Here is a 19983-nt window from a genome sequence, read left to right on the forward strand (position 1 = left end):
TCGACAGGTATCTTTGGCCACTCCTCAAGAGCAAACTGCTCCAGTTGTCTCGTGTTTTAAGGTTGCCTTTTCCAGACGGCATGTTTCAGCTCTTTCCAAAGATGCTCAATAGGATTTAGGTCAGGGCTCAAAGAAGGCCACCTCAGAATAATCCAATGTTTTCCTCTTAGCCATTCTTGGGTGTGTTTAGCTGTGTGTTTTGGGTCATTATCCTGTTGCAATGCCCATGACCTGCGACTGTGACCAAGCTTTCTGGGCAGCACTTTTCTCTCTAGAATCCCTTGATAGTCTTGAGATTTCATTGTACCCTGCACAGATTCTAGACATCCTGTGCCAGATGCAGCAAAGCAGCCCCAGAATATAACAGAGACTCCTCCATGTTTCACAGTAGGGATAGTGTTCTTTTTTTGTCCCATATGTCTGTAGGACATTCTCCCAAGCTTTGTGGCTTGTCAACATGTAGTTTGGCAAATTCCAGTCTGGCTTTTTTATCATTTTTTTTCAACAATGGTGTCCTCCTTGTTCATCTCTCATGAAGTCCACTTTGGCTCATAGAATAACTGATGGTGAGATCTGACACTGATGTTCCTTGAGCTTGAAGTTCACTTTTAATCTCTTTAGAATTTTTTCTGGGCTCTTTTGTTACCATTTGTATTATCTGTCTCTTTGAGTTGTCATCAATTTTCCTCCTGTGGCCTCGTCCAGGGAGGTTGGCTACAGTCCCATGGATATTAACCAGTTTTGGACCTTGGACAGGATAGTACTTCCGAGGTCAGACCCTCAGCTTCGATGCGGGCTCCGACGGTGAGCCCGCATCAAAGCCAGGACATGTCAGCTGTTTTGTACAGCTGACATGTGCCCGCAATAGCGGCGGGTGGAATTGCGATCCACCCACCGCTATTAACTAGTTAAATGCCACTGTCAAACGCTGACAGCGGCATTTAACTAGCTCTTCCGCCATCAGGCCAGAAATGCGCACATCGCTGACCCCCGTCATGTGATCGGGGGTCAGCGATGCATCTGCATGACAACCAGATGTCTATTGAAGACCTCTATGGTTGTTGATGATGGATTGCTGTGAGTGCCACCCTGTGGTCGTCGCTCATAGCAATGCAGCAATTCTACTACATAGGAGCAATCTGATGATCGCTCCAATGTAGCAGAGCCGATCAGGCTATGCCAGCTTCTAGCCTCCCATGAAGGCTATTGAAGCATGGCAAAAGTTAAAAAAAATGTTTTAAAAAATATGAAAAAAATAAAAAAATATATAAAAGTTTAATTCACCCCCTTTTCACCCCATTCAAAATAAAACAATAAAAAAAAATCAAACATACACATATTTGGTATCGCCGCTTTCAGAATTGGCCAATCTATTAATAAAAAAAGCATTAACCTGATCACTAAACGGTGTAGCAAGAAAAAATTTTGAAACGCCAGAATTACTTTTTTTGGTCGCCGCGACATTGCATTAAAACGCAATAACGGGCGATGAAAAAAATGTATCCGACCCATATCTTAAAAATGATTTAACCCCTTCAGATGGATTTACATCGTGGGATGTGACCTGAACAACGGAAGGTATGGGATATTGTTGTTTTTTTATTTTTCCTTTTTTACAAAATGAGGGTCTTCAGGTGGATTAAGAGTCTAATAAAATATTACAACACCCTGTGTCTTTATTTCATTAAAGTACTTTGTAATAATGTGTGTGTGTTTTATTAACCATTTAGTACTATTGGATTAATAATGGATAGGTGTCATAATTGACGCCTCTCCATTATTAACCTGGCTTAATGTCACCTTCCAATAGCAAGGTGGCATTAACCCTTCATTACCCCATATCCCACCGCTACAGGGATTGGGAAGAGAGTGGCCAAGTGCCAGAATAGGCGCATCTTCCAGATGTGCCTTTTCTGGGGTGGCTGGGGGCAGATGTTTGTAGCCAGGGGGGGCCAGTAACCATGGACCCTCTCTAGGCTATTAATATCTGCCCTCAGTCACTGGCTTTACCACTCTGGCGGAGAAAATTGCGCGAGAGCCCACGCCAATTTTTTCCGCCATTTAACCCTTTAAATTAATAGCTAGAGCACTCAAATTTTGCACATACACACTACTAACATTAGTAGTGTGGAATATGCAAAAAAAAAAAAGGATATGAGATGGTTTACTGTATGTAATCATGTCTCATATCCTGTCGGGTTTGTGCAGGAGAAATGAGAAGCCGGCAATTGAATTAGCGGCTTTAATGATATCTAGCGCTGTATGAAATATAAATATACATATATATATATATATATATATATATATATATATATATATATATATATATATATATATATATATAGGTGTCTCACTGACATATATATATATATATATATATATATACACCTATTCTATGTGTACACATTTATTCTACCTATTCTATTCTATTCTGTCAGTGTGATTTTACTGTACACCGCACTGAATTACCGGCTTTTCTCTCTAACACCGCTGCGTATTTCTCGCAAGTTACACGCATGGTCCGTGTGTAATCCGTATTTTTCTCGCCCCCATAGACTTTCATTGGCAATTTTTTTTGCGCAATACGGTGACAAACGCAGCATGCTTTGATTTTCTACGTCCGTACAAGACCGTATAATACGGATCAGATATGAGCTGGGCCATAGAGAATCATTGTGCCGTGTGCAATCCGTATTTTCTGCACCTCTCATACGTCCGTAAAACTCGCTAGTGTGACCCCAGCCTTAGCATGTAGTGAACCTAGCAAACAAAAAACAAGTGTCGGATTGCACTTTTTTTGCAATTTCACCGCACTTGGAATTTTTTTTCCCCGTTTTCTAGTACATCACATGCTAAAACCAATGATGTCCCACAAAATACAACTTGTCCCACAAGATATAAGCCCTCACATGGCCATATTGATGGAAAAATAAAAAAGTTATGGCTCTGTGAAGGAGGGGAGTGAAAAACGAAAAAGCAAAACCGAAATAAGCTGGGGTCATGAAGGGGTTACATTTCTGAATAATATGTGTAACTGTAGTCACAGGAACATGAAGCTGCTTGGAGATGGTCTTATAACTTTTACCTTTAACCTGTTTGTCTATAATTTTCTTTCTAATCTCCTGAGACAACTCTTTTCTTCGCTTCCTCTGGTCCATGTTGGGTGTCATACACACCATGTCACCAAACAGCACAGTGAGTATCTGTAGCCCTATATACAGGCCACTCACTGATTCCAAGATTGTAGACACCTGTGATGCTAGTTAGTGGACACACCGTGATTCAACATGTCCCTTTATCACATTGTTTTCATGGGGTACCATCACTTCTGTTCAGGCCTATTTCATGAGTTTTATTTTATTTTTTTTTAATTCTGTGGAAGCATGGCTGAAAAGCAATGTCTGACATTCATTTGTTCATTTTCATAGATCTTTTTTATTTATTATTACTTTTGTCAGATTCAAGTAATTGTGGGTTTTTCTGTCATTAAACGAGGGGTACCAACAATTTTGACCACATATGTATAGATTATAACCCTCAGTGAATTAATTTATAAAATGCAATCACTTTATGAGGATTTCCACTATTCTGGTTTTCTGTCATTTAGTCATATTAGGGCTTCTGCATATGGTGTGTCCAATCTCATCTGGGATCTGTTCCTGCTGTCCAGCTGGAGTAATCTGCTCCCTACTTCAGCCAATTGGAAAGTACCACACCCTACTAAAGATCAAAAGCACATGGCCGAAATCTGCCAGAAACAGCGTTGTTCTCCTCTGGTTCAGTCCTCTGGGCTCAGCTTGCAGCTTGTGTATTTGTTTCCTGTTTTGACCGTGGCCCGTTTACTGACTACTCTTGTGTCTTCTGATTCTGTATTCTGTACTTCTCACATAAGTGAGGCCACCACAATCAATCCATCATACAGAATTTACAGGTAAAAAAAAGACAAAGAATAAAAAAAATGCTACATCCCCAACAACAACGTTTGTATGAAGGGAGTACTCCGACTGTAGTAAACCAGAGTTGCATTCATTTATGGAGGACCATTGGAGCTACTATGAATCCTGACCAGAAGATTAGAGAAAATAATATCGCTCCTCATTTCAGGAGAGATTGTGCAGTAATCTGAATTTCTTAGGATCAAAAACAATGTAATTTATGAGGTGGAGTGAATCCATGAAACCAGGGCTGGAGCCAACACATCTCCTGCAGGCGGGAATAAATGTATATTACAGCCATCAGCCACGCACAGCTCAGAGATATATCATGGCACCGGTGTGATGGGTTTATGTAGATTATCACAGTCCTCCTTGAAGTTAGTCGGTTTTAATACAAATTGAAAAGTCCAGATAAAGGGAAACTCTGTTATTGTCCAGAAATTCACACTTGGCCTCTCTGCACATTTAATGATGTCGATGATAAAAGTGAAGTTTGACCAGAAAGACCGGACCTGGTCTTGTAGGGACCGTATGATCACATTCAGCAGCACAGAAGAGAGAGAAGGGAGATTCATCCGATAAGATCTCAGGGGTCTAGGAAGCCAACAGCATCATTACCCTCCGCTTTCTGATCTTATCAGCACATTCTATGTACACTGTTGTTTTACTTTGTAGTTTACACATCTGGACAGGTAACAGTTAAGGTACCTTCACACTAAGCGACGCTGCAGCAATACAGACAACGATCCCGATCGCTGCAGAGTCGCTGTGTGGTCGCTGGAGAGCTGTCACACAGACCGCTCTCCAGCGACCAACGATGCCGAAGTCCCCGGGTAACCAGGGTAAACATCGGGTTGCTAAGCGCAGGGCTGCGCTTAGTAACCCACTTAGTAACCCGATGTTTACCCTGGTTACCAGTGTAAATGTAAAAAAAACAAACAGTACATACTCACCTTCACGTCCCCCGGCGTCCGCTTCCCTGCACTGACTGAGCGCCGACCCTAACAGCAGAGCGGTGACGTCACCGCTGTGCTGTGGTTTCACTTTACGGCCGGGGCTCAGTCAGTGCGGGAAGCGGATGGCGGGGGACGTGAAGGTGAGTATGTACTGTTTGTTTTTTTTACATTTACACTGGTAACCAGGGTAAATATTGGGTTACGAAGCGCGGCCCTGCGCTTAGTAACCCGATATTTACCCTGGTTACCATTGTAAAACATCGCTGGCATCGTTGCTTTTGGTGTCAAACACGACGACACACGCCGGTCTGACGACCAAATAAAGTTCTGAACTTTATTCAACGACCAGCGATATCACAGCAGGATCCTGATCACTGCTGCCTGTCAAACACAACGATATCGCTAGCCAGGACGCTGCAACGTCACGGATCGCTAGCGATATCGTTTAGTGTGAAGGTACCTTTGGAGTCTTCTAATCCCAGGGGACAGGTGGATCCTCCAGGTTGTAAGTTCTATAGAAAAGGGCTGTGGTCTAAAGACAAAATGGTGATCATGGTAATACGGCCGGACTACACCACCGATAAAGCAGCCACAGCCGGTGACTGAGAAGAATCTGTGACCTCTCTGCATTTAGTGGTTACTACTCACCTGGGTACTCATATGTGGGAATCTCCTCTTTACACCACTCATCCCCCCTCACATATGTATCTGTAGTATTAATATGGGTCAGATCTTCACCCTGAAACAAATATTGTAAAAGTCACCGACAGATGGAGAAGTTCCATCTACGATCAGCTGTAATCCTGCCATCTCCACCGTTCTCATTACACAAGTATAAAAACATATAATACTGGTGGATAAAACAAGACTGAGCACAAGACCTTCACCGGCGTCTACACATCATAGGGGAGATCTCCTGACACCTTCTCTCCATCTACCTGATGATCCTGAGGAGCACTGGGATCTTCTTGGTTACAGTCCTGTGGAAGAAGAGGACGGGGACATCTCTCTGGTGTTGTCCTCTTACTGGATAGATCTGGAGGAAACACATACAGGGAGTGAATTCATTCTTTACATACAGATAATTATAGGCCGTGTGTATTTAGTCCTGTCTATTACCTGGAGATGTGAGGGGCTGGGGAACCTCCATTATGACGTTCTTGTGCAGATCTCTGTGTCCTTCTAAATACTCCCACTCCTCCATGGAGAAATAGACAGCGACATCCTGACACCTTATAGGAACCTGACACATACAATGATACCGTCATCCCCCCGATCCCTTCATAGTGTTACTGTATAATGTCCCAGCATTCCCAGCAGTGTCACCTCTCCAGTCAGCAGCTCAATCATCTTGTAGGTGAGTTCTAGGATCTTCTGGTCATTGATGTCCTCATGGATCAGGGGGTGAGGTGGAGGCCCCGTGATTGGGCTCAGGGGTCTTCCCCATCCCTCAGACACAGGGTCCTGACAGCGATCACTAGAGGTCTTCACCACTGTGTAATCCTGGTAATGGAGAGACACACATTAATAAATCTCACTACAGACATCTCCAGAGTCCTCACCTCTCCAGTTCTGTCCATCTGTTATTCCCATAGATAAAAATGATGTAATGTGACGTCATCAGAATCTCTCACCTCTCCAGTAAACCGGAAGAGGATCTCTAGGGTGAGGTGTAATATCCTCTCCGCCATCTTGTCTCTGTCCATATCCATCTTTGATGGGTAAACCAGGTAAATTCTCTTTTGTAGAAGATCTTCACTGAGAGGATCCGATATTGTAGAGACCTGAATGGGAAGATGAGCCGATGGAACATCATAAGAATCCAGTGTGATAATACAATTACTGGAGAAAATAAGGGAAACATATGAGGAGATTTATTATTTTACAGTATTTAGTTTCCTTCTTTACATCTACTAATAAAACCTATATATTTAGGCCACAGACAACAAGCAGTTTCCTCCTCGGAGTCGGCAGCTGAATACGTTCCTCATAGACTCATCTTCCATAACGCTAATTCTCGTCTCATTTACCGACCCTTTAATCGGCATTAGCAATACTGCAGGAGATATTCATTACACGCGACATGAGAAATAACTACTTCATGATGAGGACGACATCTTCATCTTCTACTACGGCTCTAGAGACATATGTGGCCAGAGTCGGTCACTGACTCCATCACCACCGGCCGTCTATATGAAGGTTTCCCATCTTCCCCGCACTGGAATCTTCTATCACGTTACATCTCAGGTCTAAGTCACATACTGAAGTTTGAGGCTTTTAGAAAAGCTTTTTTATAAGAACATCAAAACAGGAGTTATTTGATGCCAATATCTCCATGTAGGCTTCCATATATTACATGAACAACACCAAAAAAAAGGTGAAAATATTCCAAAAATAATTATAGTGCAGTGTAGAGGCACCAAATAGAAAGTTTTTACCCAGTATATGGACACATACAACCTCCATTATACTAAATCTTCAGGGTGGTACATATATACGTGAGACTATTTATAATCAAGACAATGGAATGAAGAAAATCAGCACTCACCCATTTTAGAAGATACTTCAGTCCTTTTAAATTTTCATTTGATTCAGGACAATGACAAAAAGTGCAACAGTGCTAGCAGTATGGCGGCAGGTTCAGTGATTTCCAAAAAAAGACCTGATGGACAATGAACGTTTCAGACTTAATTTGCGCTTCTACTGGTCCATGTTCCACCGGTCTATGAACGTGGACCAGTAGAAGAACTGAAGCATCTTGTAAAAGGGGTGAGTGCTGACTTTCTCCATTCCGTTATCTTGAATACAAAAATAATATTGAGGATGGTGGTACTGTGGGAACATTTTACAGTGTGTGGGGACCAAAAAAGGGGCACCATACATTGAGAGTAATACATGTTTCCTTGGTTCCCGTCTTTCATAGTTGGGTCGTTTGTATCTATCAGTTGAGAAGAAACAAAACCATTGTGATTCTTTTAAGGAGACAACACAAACCCCCTAAATATAACATTTTTATAACAACAACACAATTTGTAAATCTTCAGGGTAAATCGCTCTCTCACCATTGGATTAGAGCTGATACTATGAAGCTAAAGTGACTAAACAGACTTTCTGTCACATCCATAAAGGGGCACTTTTCTGTGTTTGTCAGAACTGTTCGAGGATTATTAGAGGTGATAGTTTCCCCCAATTAGAAGGGACACCTGTAGATATTGGGGTTTTTACCTGCTGTTTTTTAATAAATAGTATCCTATACACAAGCCCTACACATTACACGGGTAAAGCACCACTTGCACAAATATCCCCAGGGTTTTGAAAGATAAAATAAAAATGGCCCATTCGTCAAGACGGTATTCACCAGAAAAGGCATACGCTTTCCTTGCCTCCAAGACGGATTCAGCCAGTGAGGGAGATCCCACATTCCTTTAGTCCTCCTCATCTAGTTAGGCAGGAACCACAACAAGGCACCCTAGGACCCAGGCAACCCCTCCAACAATCGATCCTATATAGATTGCATCTCCCGAAAATTAGCAGCCCGTCATTCCGGATTTGATCAGCAGCTAAGGAATCCAGTTTGAGGAATTAATAAATCTTATGTTGGCCCAGACAAACTTGTATGCCCATCTATTTTTCACCCCAAATCCCATGTCATCATACATACATGTTGACATTTTGGGAAATTGTGCTGCATATGGGCATAATCCAAAAACCAGAGCTTTGGCAATACTGGAGTACTGATATTCTCTACAGTACTGATATTCTGTATGGCCATGAGAAGGACACGATTTGAAGAGATCCAAAAATGATTGCATTATAGTGATAATGCGCAGTGTCCTCCCCGAGACGATCCGAACGTTGAACATCTATATAAAATTTGGCCAGTGGTTGAACACTTCAGCAGAAAATTTGCTGAGGCATACAACCTCCAAAGGGACATCACTATAAATGAATCTCTGGTTCATTTCAAAGGGAGGCTAAAATTTCAACAATACCTGCCCAGTAAGAGGGCCAGGTATGGAATTACACTGTACACACTGTACGAGAGTATCATAGGGTAGACACACAGATTTAGGGTCTACGAGGGAAAAGACACCCAGATTACCCCCCCTGAATGCCACCCTGTGAGTCGCCCGCCTGGGCCGTGGGGTACTCGGCACCGGGTTTGGTCGCTTCTTAATCCCCAAGGGTGGTTTGCACGTTAATGACCGGGCCAATTTTTACAATTCTGACCACTGTCCCTTTATGAGGTTATAACTCTGGAACGCTTCAACAGATCCTGATGATTCTGACACTGTTTTCTCGTGACATATTGTACTTCATGATAGTGGTAACATTTCTTTGATATTACCTGCGTTTATTTGTGAAAAAAAAGGAAATTTGCCGAAAATGTTGAAAATTTCGCAATTTTACAACTTTCAATTTTTATGCCCTTAAATCACAGACATATGTCACAAAAATACTTAATAAGTAACATTTCCCACATATCTACTTTACATAAGCACAATTTTGGAACCAAATTTATTTTTATAGGGAGTTATAAGGGTTAAAAGTTGACCAGCAATTTCTCATTTTTACAACACCACTTTTTTTAGGGACCACATCACATTTGAAGTAACTTTGAGGGGTCTATATGATAGAAAATACCCAAGTGTGACAACATTCTAAAAACTGCACCCCTCAACCTGCTCAAAACCACATTCAAGAAGTTAATTAACCCTTCAGGTGTTTCACAGGAATTTTTGGAATGTTTAAAAAAATTAACATTTAACTTTTTTTCACAAAAATTTAATTCAGCTTCAATTTGTTTTATTTTACCAAGGGTAACAGAAGAAACTGGACCACAAAAGTTTTTGCACAATTTGTCCTGAGTACGCCGATACCCCATATGTGGGGGTAAACCACTGTTTGGGCGCATGGCAGAGCTCGGAAGGGAAGGAGCGCCATTTGACTTTTCAATGCAAAATTGACTGGAATCGAGATGGGACGCCATGTTGCGTTTAGAGAGCCACTGATGTGCCTAAACATTGAAACCCCCACAAGTGACACCATTTTGGAAACTAGACCCCCTAAGGAACTTATCTAGATGTGTGGTGAGCACTTTCATCCACAAAGCGCTTCACAGAAGTTTATAATGTAGAGCCGTAAAAATAAAAAATCATTTTTTTCACAAAAATGATATTTTTGCACCCAATGTTTTATTTTCCCAATGGTAAGAGAAGAAATTGGACCCCAAAAGTTGTTGTGCAATTTGTCCTGAGTACGCTGTTACCCCATATGTGGGGGTAAACTGTTAGAGCAGTATCCATTTTATTTTGCTTGCCTCCATTTTGTATAAGTGTTACCTAAGGTCAGCAAAATAAGACATAATTCACTATTCTTCATTGTGCTGTTATCGCTGATTCCTAAGAACTAATTGTAGCAGTGAATGTCCTTGGTAGAATAACGAATAATGTACTGTGTAAAAATGTGTTTGCAAAATCATAGGGAGTCAAGGGAGTAATACACTCCGACGCTTAGCCAATATATGGAGAATCCGCCTCCAACACAAGAATGCATAAAAGTGTGTGTAAGCTTAAATAAACTAGAGATACTTCAGATACAGCCCTGGTGTACTGTGTCTTATTTCTCCGGTGCAGTGACGTCATCTCTACAGTGGACTCATCAGAGAGTAGGTTGAGACCTGCGACAACAATTCTGGTGCCCGAACAGGGACCTGAGTGCTTCATCTGAGACCCGGCCGACTCCAGTAATGGACCAGGGGACTTCCCGGGACTAGTGGCATCACAGCGCTGGGGTGAGAATACTGATTATATTCTGCCTACGTCATTCCACTTGTGGACGGGTTTTCCCCTGCTTCTAGTCGACCAGGACCAGGTAAGATCACGGGCTTTGCCCGGCTCAGGTACCCTTGAACCCAGATGTTAACCCTCAATGTGTGGTTACTGATGACTCCACTGTTAGACTAAAATGATTGACCCCATGATCTTTGTATGGTGTGCTTGTGGAGTGTTTGTTGTTTGTCTGTTCATATACCTGTGTTCTCAATCTTGGAAGCAAGCTAATACAATAACCTGTAAGCACAGTAAACCTATAGTTTAGGTTTAGGACTAAGGCAGGAGGACATAGCCTTCTCTAGGTGAGGAGGAAAGGTCCGTCTGATAAGTTTTCAGCCTGCATGTATAGGACTAACGCAGGATGACATAGCCTACTCTAGGTGAGGAGGAAAGGTCTGTCTGATAGTTTTCAGCCTGCATGTTTAGGGCTAACGCAGGATGACATAGCCTTCTCTAGGTGAGGAGGAAAGGTCTGTCTGATAAGTTTTCAGCCTGCACGTATACTAGCAATAGAATTGGGAACTAAGTACAGGGTTCCATAGTGCTAGAGAATTAGTCCAGAGTCCAGTATACTGGCAATAGAATTGGGAACTAAGTACAGGGTTCCATAGTGCTAGAGAATTAGTCCACAGAATAGTCCAGAAGGGAAGGAATCCCAGAAGCAGGTTAGTGTGTTCTTGAAGGCAGGAGGCTTCCACCCCTCAGGGGAATTAGATTCAGGTAGATGGCATAACTTCATGAAAACCCACACAGTGCAACTGACAGTGGACCTCTGACTTACCATGTTACTAGTAGGTATCAGCCATGGTCTCCCACAGAACAGATGTCTTTGACTGCACAGCTGCCAGACATTAACCAAGGACCTATGACTTTTGCCAGACAGTGTGGGGTGATACAGCACACTTACCAGGCAACCAGACAGGACATGTAACAGTTAGTGCGTTCAGCCCTGGGGGAAGCACCTTCCACCCGACTGACAGCTGAGACATTTAAAATGTACCCAGGGGGTACCCAAGACGGAGAATCTAACAATGCCAGGTCAGGGTCTGACTTTGTTGAAGCACTAGAAAAAGGCTGTAAGATTAGACAGGAGGAAGTATCGGTGCATTTAGAAGACTGTATACAGGACCCGAAGGAGCTCCCCATTGATTATTTCTACAGGTTGCAACAACGGTGGTCTGATATTGGTTATGGTGAAGATGATAGAACTGTGACACGTTTGTTAAGTCATGCATATATGCAAGGGATTGATAAGTATTTGAGAGAGAAGGTGATGGCAAGTAGACCAGATTGGAGATCCTGCCCCCCAGGCGATCTTGCTAAGATTGCACATGGAGTCAGTTTGGACTCACAGAAGCAAAAGACAAAGGTTCACTTTCAGAGGAGTGGACCCTCACAGAAAGGTGGAGGATGTGGACGACCCACTATGGGTCCTAGATTGTGTTATGGATGTAAGAAACCAGGACATTTTAGGAAACATTGTCGCATAAACCCATACCCAGATAAGGTTCCCACCCCTGCTACCCCCCAGACCGACGAATAGGTAACTGGCAGCCTGCAACTGTGTCCTCTAGTCATTCTACCCCCCATCCCCGACTGTACAGTACAGGTGAGCCTGCCAGGAGGAACTACAGCTGACTTTCAGGTTGACACAGGAGCTGACAACTCAGTTATCACGCTTTCAGACTGTCCATTATCCTTCCGTGACACCACCGACTTAGTCATGGCCACACCTTTCAATGCGCCGACCCAAAACTTGGGACTGATGGAACGCATTCCCCTCTCCATTTGTGGGAAGACCATTCTGACTTAGTTAATGGTAGCCCCCAGGGGACAATGTAATTTGCTAGGTGCTGACATTTTACGGAAACTACAGGCGGTTATTACTTGCCATGATGACGGAACAGTGACTATGACCCCTCAACTTAAACCCAGTACCCTCTGTAAGATTATGGCCCTGGATGCAGCTGCAAGTACTGCAGAAAGTGATCCGTTCACTGCACCTGCCCTGGATCAACTCCCCACTGATCTGTGGGCAAAAGGCAAAACTGATGTGGGAAAACTAAAAGTTCCTCCCATAATAGTCAAATTGAAACCAGGGGTAGAACCACCCCTATTGCGTCAGTACCCCTTGAGTGCTGCTCAGGAGGCTGCAATAGACGCACAGTTACAAAAATTGCTGGAATCAGGGGTTGTTGTGCCTACACAGTCTGTTTGCAACACTCCCCTGTATCCAGTAAAGAAGAAGGTTAGGCCTGGGTAGTCGGTGAATTATAGAATGGTCCATGACCTCAGAGCAGTCAATGCCGCAACAGAACTGCTTGCTCCTTTGGTTCCTAACCCTCACACCTTGTTGGCACACATACCTGTTAACAGTACTTGTTTTTCAGTGATTGACTTAGCAAATGCCTTTTTCAGTGTTCCATTGCACCCAGATTGTCAGTATCTTTTTGCTTTTACTTTCCGCAACAAGCAGTATACTTGGACTGTCCTACCACAAGGAGCCCAGAATTCCCCTACTATCTTCTCACAGTGCATGGCACAAGTCCTACAAGGCTGGCATGTTAAAGGAGTAGTTCTCATTCAGTATGTTGATGACCTATTGCTGTGTGCTCCTTCTCATTCTCTGTGTAAAATGGCCACAATCTCCTTACTCTTTTTTTTTCCTCCATGAACAGGGGTGCAAGGTATCCAAACAAAAATTACAGTTTTGCTTAAGTACTGTTGTGTTTCTAGGACATTGTCTCTCTCCAGGGAAAAAGCACCTCACCCCTGAGCGAAAACAGGCTATCATGGACATGCAGCCACCATGGAATTTGCAGGGCCTCCGTGTGTTTCTAGGACTAACTTCCTACTGTCCATGGATTCGTTCTGCCTCCATCTTAATGCAACCTCTATATGACCGTATGCAACCTGTCCCCTTCTGTCTTACACCAGAGGCACTTGACTGTTTTTACTCTCTGAAATTGTGCATTGTTTCTTCTCCAATTTTGGGCAACCCCAATTATGCCCTTTCCTTTTAATTTTTTTTTTTTCATGAAAATGCAGGACATGCTACGGGTGTGCTGACTCAGCTTCATGGAGACATCGACCTGTTGCTTATTACAGCGGCTGCCTGGATACAGTGGCAAGAGAAAGCCCCTCTTGTGTTCGGGACGTGTTGTCTGGCCAGCTGTTGCTACACAAGTCTTCAGAGATTGTTTTGGATCACCCACTGACGGTCCATACCCCACATGATGTACATAGTATCCTTAACCAAGTACAACCTAGCCACATGTCCATGGCTGGACAGCTGCGACTTCAGTGTGCTATTCTCATGTCTACTAATGTGACTTTGAAAAGGTGCACTGTCCTAAACCCCGCTACTCTTCTTCCAGTTCCTATGGATCCAAATGGGGAAGGGGTAGGTGACATGGAAAAGGACACTCTTTTTTTTTATTTTTTAGAATGGATCCAGAGGAACAAGATCAGGTTTCCAAACCACATGATTGTCTAGAATTGATGTCTCAGGAAACGGCTGGTCTCTAGTGTGCCCATTCTGATGCTGATTTTGAGCTTTTTGTAGATGGATCCCATCACCAAGATGACCAAGGACGCTTCTGTACCAGATATGCTGTGGTCTCAGAACATGAGGTAATCAAGGCAGAGTCAATGCCAGCTCATATGTCTGCACAAGAAGCAGAGCTCAAGGCACTCATAGAAGCGTGCAAACTAGCAGAAGGTAAGACTGTAAATATCTACACTGATTCCAGGTATGCTTTTGGCATTGCACACGGTTATGGGCCTATCTGGAGAGGCAGGGCTTTCCTGACAGCAAATGGCCACCCCATTAAACATGCTGAGGCAGTCCAGCAACTTATGAATGCACTACAGCTTCCCACCCAAGCAGGCATCATAAAGGTAAAGGCACATACCAAAGGCACTGATGGACGGACAAAGGGTAACGCACTGGCAGACCAGGCCGCCAAGAAAGCAGCAAGCACTCCTGTAGCCTCTAGAGTACATCACCTAGACACCCCACCATCTCCACTTGTGTCAAAAGACATCTTAGCCCGGTTACAAGAACAGGCAAGTAAGGAGGAGAAAGATAGGTGGCAAAAGATAGGGGCTTGCTCTGATACCGTCACTGGACTATGGGGGAGGGGTGAAAAGGTCTGCCTACCACAGGTACTGTACCCAATGATGGCATAGGTTCTGCACGAGAATGTACGGCCATGTGTGACTCCCTACAGAAACAATGGATTGCCCCCGGGTTTTCCACCTGCGCAGAAAGGCAGGTACAGAGCTGCATTATATGTGCCACACATAATCAGAGTAGGACAGTGAAAACTCCATCCAAACACACTCCCCGGCCCCTTTACCCATTCCAGAGACTGCAGATTGATTATATTCAGTTGCCTAGGGTAGGGACGTATGAGTATGTGTTGGTCTGCATTGTTTTATTTTCAGGTTGGCCAGAAGCCTACCCAGTTGCCAAAGCTACGGCTAAGACAACGGTGAAGAAACTGATGGCTGAGATCATATGCAGGTATGGAGTTCCTGAAGTCATTGAAAGCGATCGGGTTCCCATTTTACTGGAGAGATCATGTCAGAGGTAATGGCAGCACTGGGGGTAAGTCAAGCATTGCATACTCCATCCGCAGAGCAGTGGAAGAGTGGAGAGACTAAATGGAACTCTTAAGCTTAAAATCCAGAAGGCAATGGCAGAGACTGGTAAACTATGGACAGAATGCCTTCCTCTAGCTTTGTTTTCAGTAAGATATACCCCAAACAGGAAGACAGGACTGTCACCGTATGAGATTCTGTTTGGCAGGAGCCCCAATCTTGGATGTTTCTTTCCACAACAGTTGCAGCTCAAGTACCAGGACTTGACTAGCTATGTGCAGGCCTTACATGGACACCTTGCCAAAGTGCATTTAACTGTCTTCAGTTCTCTTCCAGACCCAGACAAGGTTCCTGGACACCATCCCTTGGAGCCAGGAGACTGGGTATTGATAAAGCGGCACGTTCGGAAGAGCCTGGTACCAAGATTTGACGGACCATACCAAGTGCTCCTGACCACAGCCACAGCTGTCAAGCTCGAAGGAAAACCTAGTTGGATCTGTACGCATTCACCGACGTCAGCCACAAGTATCCCCTTCCTAGCTATCCCTGTGTCACCTGAGGAACTGCTTGCCTGGACTGATTGTTCTGACACACTCGCCAACAATGCCACGAACAATGTTTAGTTGTGGAACACTACTGTCGGACAGCTGGTGGTCAGATACTTTCTCTTTCCTAAACCCAGCCAATTGGTTTAAGGGGATCGGGGGCTGGGTAGCTGGGATTTTACAAAGCTTATTGCATATAGTTGCGATTGTCCTTATTGCATATATAGTGTTCAAAATAGTTTTTAAGAGTATCTCTGTATGTACTGGGAGATCTGTGTTTTGTTTAAAGCAACAGTATTGCTTTGCAGTAGAAAGAAATATTGTAAGTTGAAGTTGGAAGTTGAAGGTGAAATATGGCGCCTAGTTTTAGAAGGAAACTTGTAAGTGATTGATGGTTATCAGTGTGATTGAAAGATTGGTAAAAGATTTACCTGCTTCAAGTTGAGTGGTTGATATATAGCAAATTGAGGATCAACAGAGGAAGTGAATTCTGATTGTTTTTGTTACATTGAAAAAAAGGAAAGTTGTCTATTACTATGACAAAAAAACTGGATGTTTTGTGGTGCAAGAAGGAACTGAGAAAGTGACTGAGATTAATGTGTTGGGAAAGCAAACAGTTAAAAATTTGGGACAGAGGTCTCCCTGCTAGATAATCAGTTTCCGTAGAAGAGGAAGACGACTTTGAATTTGTTTGATGAAGGTTTTGTAGAAATTAATTAAGTCTGAAAACTGCTGTATTCCGTTTCTGTGTGAAATTTCTAAAATACCTGACGGAGGGGGCTCGTAGCTGCGTTCCAGTTTTCTCTGTATTCTCTGTCTTTGGTGTAGTACGCGCTGGGAAATTCTGCACTCACACAGCTGATGATGATATATACTAACAAATCCTACAGCCAGGAAACAGTACAGCTTATTCAGAATAATGAATAAAATGGGGGAATGTTAGAGCAGAATCCATTTTATTTTGCTTGCCTCCATTTTGTATAAGTGTTACCTAAGGTCAGCAAAATAAGACATAATTCACTATTCTTCATTGTGCTGTTATCGCTGATTCCTAAGAACTAATTGTAGCAGTGAATGTCCTTGGTAGAATAACGAATAATGTACTGTGTAAAAATGTGTTTGCGAAATCATAGGGAGTCAAGGGAGTAATACACTCCGACGCTTAGCCAATATATGGAGAATCCGCCTCCAACACAAGAATGCATAAAAGTGTGTGCAAGCTTAAATAAACTAGAGATACTTCAGATACAGCCCTGGTGTACTGTGTCTTATCTCTCTGGTGCTATGACGTCATCTCTACAGTGGACTCATCAGAGAGTAGGTTGAGACCTGCGACAACAAAACCACTGTTTGGGGGCATGGCAGAGCTCTGAAGGGAAGGAATGCCGTTTGACCTTTCAATGCAAAATTGACTGGAATTGAGATGGGATGCCATGTTGCGTTTGGAGAGCCCCTGATGTGCCTAAACATTAAAACCCCCCACAAGTGACACCATTTTGGAAACTAGACCCCCTAAGGAACTTATCTAGATGTGTTGTGAGAACTTTGAACCCCCAAGTGTTTCACTGTAGTTTATAATGCAGAGCCGTGAACATAAAAAATAATTTTTTTCCCACAAAAATGATTATTTAGCCCCCTAAATTTTTATTTTCCCAAGGGTAACAAGAGAAATTGAACCCCAAAAGTTGTCCAATTTGTCCTGAGTACGGTGATACCCCATATGAGGGGGGAACCACTGTTTGGGCGCACAGGAGAGCTCGGAAGGGAAGGAGCACTGTTTTACTTTTTCAACGCAGAATTGACTGGAATTGAGATCGTACGCCATGTTGCATTTGGAGAGCCCCTGATGTGCCTGAACAGTGGAAACCCCCAATTCTACCTGAAACCCTAATCCAAACACACCCCTAACCCTAATCCCAACCCTAACCACACCCCTAACCCTAATCACACCCCTAACCCCATCGCATGCCTAACCCCAACACACCCCTGACCCTAATCCCAACCCTAACCACATCCTTAACATCAACACACCCCTAACCCCAACCATAACCCTAACCACACCCCTAACCCTAATCCCAACCATAACCCTAACCACACCCCTAACCCTAATCCCAACCGTAAATGTAATCCAAACCGTAACCCTAACTTTAGCCCCAACCCTAATGTTAACCCCAACCCCAACAGTAGCCCCAACCCTAACTTTAGCCTCAACCCTAACTTTAGCTTTAACTCTAATGGGAAAATGGAGATAAATACATTTTTTTATTTTATTATTTTTCCCTTACTAAGGGGATGATGAAGGGGGGTTTGATTTACTATTTATAGCCGTTTTTTTAGCGGATTTTTATGATTGACAGCTGTCACACAATAAAAAACGCATTTTATTGCAAAAAATAGTGTTTGCGTCTCCACATTTTGAGAGCAATAATTTTTCCATATTTTGGTCCACAGAGTCATGTGAGGTCTAGTTATTTGCGGGACAAGTTGACGTTTTCATTGGTACCATTTTCGGGCATGTATCATTTTTTGATCGCTTTTTATTCCTAATTTTTGTGAGGCAGAATGACCAAAAACCATTTCTTTTGGGGGGTGTGTATACCGTTCCACGTTTGGTAAAATTGATTAAGCAGTTTTATTCTTCAGGTCAGTGCATTTGAACAGCAAGGTGGATTGCTGTTGAGGGGAAATAGAGAAAAAAAAATCTAAAAATCTTCAGCATAGCGAGTGTGAACGAGCTGAGTGTGACCGGAGCGTAGTGTGAACGGCGGTAAGTGTGACTTGTGATCCAGTGACTTTGGATTCAGGGAGTTTCCAAGGGAGGAATTACTGAATTGCTGTCTGTGTTTTATTAATACTTTGTATTTATTTTTATTTAATGTTTCTGTCTGGTGCAATCCCCATTAGGAAATGTGCTCCACTATTGTTAATGCCATCCAGTGCACATCTTGCCACATGTATGCAATCCTTGATCAGCCGGTCGAGGGTGCATACTGCTGTGCGAGATGTGAGCACGTTGTGCATTTGGAAGCCCAGATTCTGGATCTAAATGTGCAGCTGGCAACACTGAGATCCATAGACAATATGGTGAGGAGTCTTCTGCTCACTGAGCAGGACAGGACAGGTTAAGGGAGCTCAGGTACAGGGACCTTACAACTAACTAGCAGAAAACACACTCATTACTAAAGTTGCTAAGGTACCTCCCAATAATGGAGGATGCTTTAAATATCAAATGTCTCCATCATGTAACGTGAAGGAAAGGCTATGTGCAACATGAAGGGATAAGGGAAAGGGAACAAAACACTAGGGAAGGGGGGAGTGGAAACCACTAGACAGATCTAATGTCACCTGTTTGCCCTATCGTCCCTACATAGGTTCTGCACCTATCGCCGAGCAGGATACCTAATTCCTGCCTGACCCTGGCGATAAGCCCTGCATCAGGAAGGACATGATAGTGCTAGTCAATCCCCACTACCGCTAAAGACATGAGTAGACTCAGCGAGAAACACTGTCATCCTTCTAACTCCACAGAGGATGCTAGCCGACTGCTGCAACTCCAAGACCCAACGGGGAAGTGCAAATAGAAAATATCACCCACGTTTGTCAGCAGCCAGTATATCAACACTCAGGTCCAGGTGTGGCCATTAGCAGCAGGTAGGTGGCCACTACTGAGACCTTCTGCAGACAGGTGCAGTATAACGGTCTGCAGCCTCCGACACATCCGTCTCCCAGCTATTGGCTGAGGATGTGTTGTGAATTAGACTTTTTGGCTCCCTCTTGTGGTCACTAGCGACATGACACTTTGATTGTCTTTCCCCAGCTTGGTACCCACCTGGTTCGTTAGTCCAGGGGTGTTGCTATTTAAACTTCCTGGATTCTCAGTCTGGTGCCTGGCATCGTTGTAATCAGTTCCTTTCTGTTTGCTCCTGTCTGCTGGTCCTGGTTCTTTGCAAAATAAGCTAAGTCCTGCTTCCTTGTTTTTTGGTTATTTGCATTGCTCTTATTTTTGTCCAGCTTGTACTAAATGTGATTCCTGATATTGCTGGAAGCTCTAGGGGGCTGATATTCTCCCCCTGTGCCGTTAGACGGTTCGGGGGTTCTTGAATATTCA

The 19983-nt window shown here is 43.4% G+C and overlaps 1 protein-coding gene and 1 long non-coding RNA gene across 3 annotated transcripts in view; one reads left to right on the plus strand and one right to left on the minus strand.

Annotated features, from left to right (window-relative positions):
• The window catches only part of LOC143766929 (uncharacterized), a 108003-nt gene extending 90878 nt beyond the window's left edge, over positions 1 to 17125 (plus strand). Inside the window, exon 3 of one of the 2 annotated variants that reach the window (XR_013213668.1) lies at positions 13774 to 17125. This is a non-coding gene — a long non-coding RNA (uncharacterized LOC143766929). Of the gene's footprint in view, positions 1 to 9710; positions 10473 to 13773 lie in introns of those variants that run through there. The other variant, XR_013213667.1, reaches the window with a different exon arrangement.
• On the minus strand, positions 5785 to 7681 carry LOC143767129 (uncharacterized). Its single transcript, XM_077255152.1, has 5 exons — positions 7596 to 7681; positions 6526 to 6733; positions 6218 to 6394; positions 6011 to 6134; positions 5785 to 5927 (listed from the first exon to the last, which is right to left on the minus strand). Exons 1-5 carry the CDS (start codon positions 7679 to 7681, stop codon positions 5785 to 5787), a joined length of 738 nt encoding a protein of 245 aa, XP_077111267.1.
• Positions 17126 to 19983: the final 2858 nt, after the last annotated feature.

Source organism: Ranitomeya variabilis, chromosome 4 (genome assembly GCF_051348905.1).
Source record: "Ranitomeya variabilis isolate aRanVar5 chromosome 4, aRanVar5.hap1, whole genome shotgun sequence".
Taxonomy (NCBI): domain Eukaryota; kingdom Metazoa; phylum Chordata; class Amphibia; order Anura; family Dendrobatidae; genus Ranitomeya; species Ranitomeya variabilis.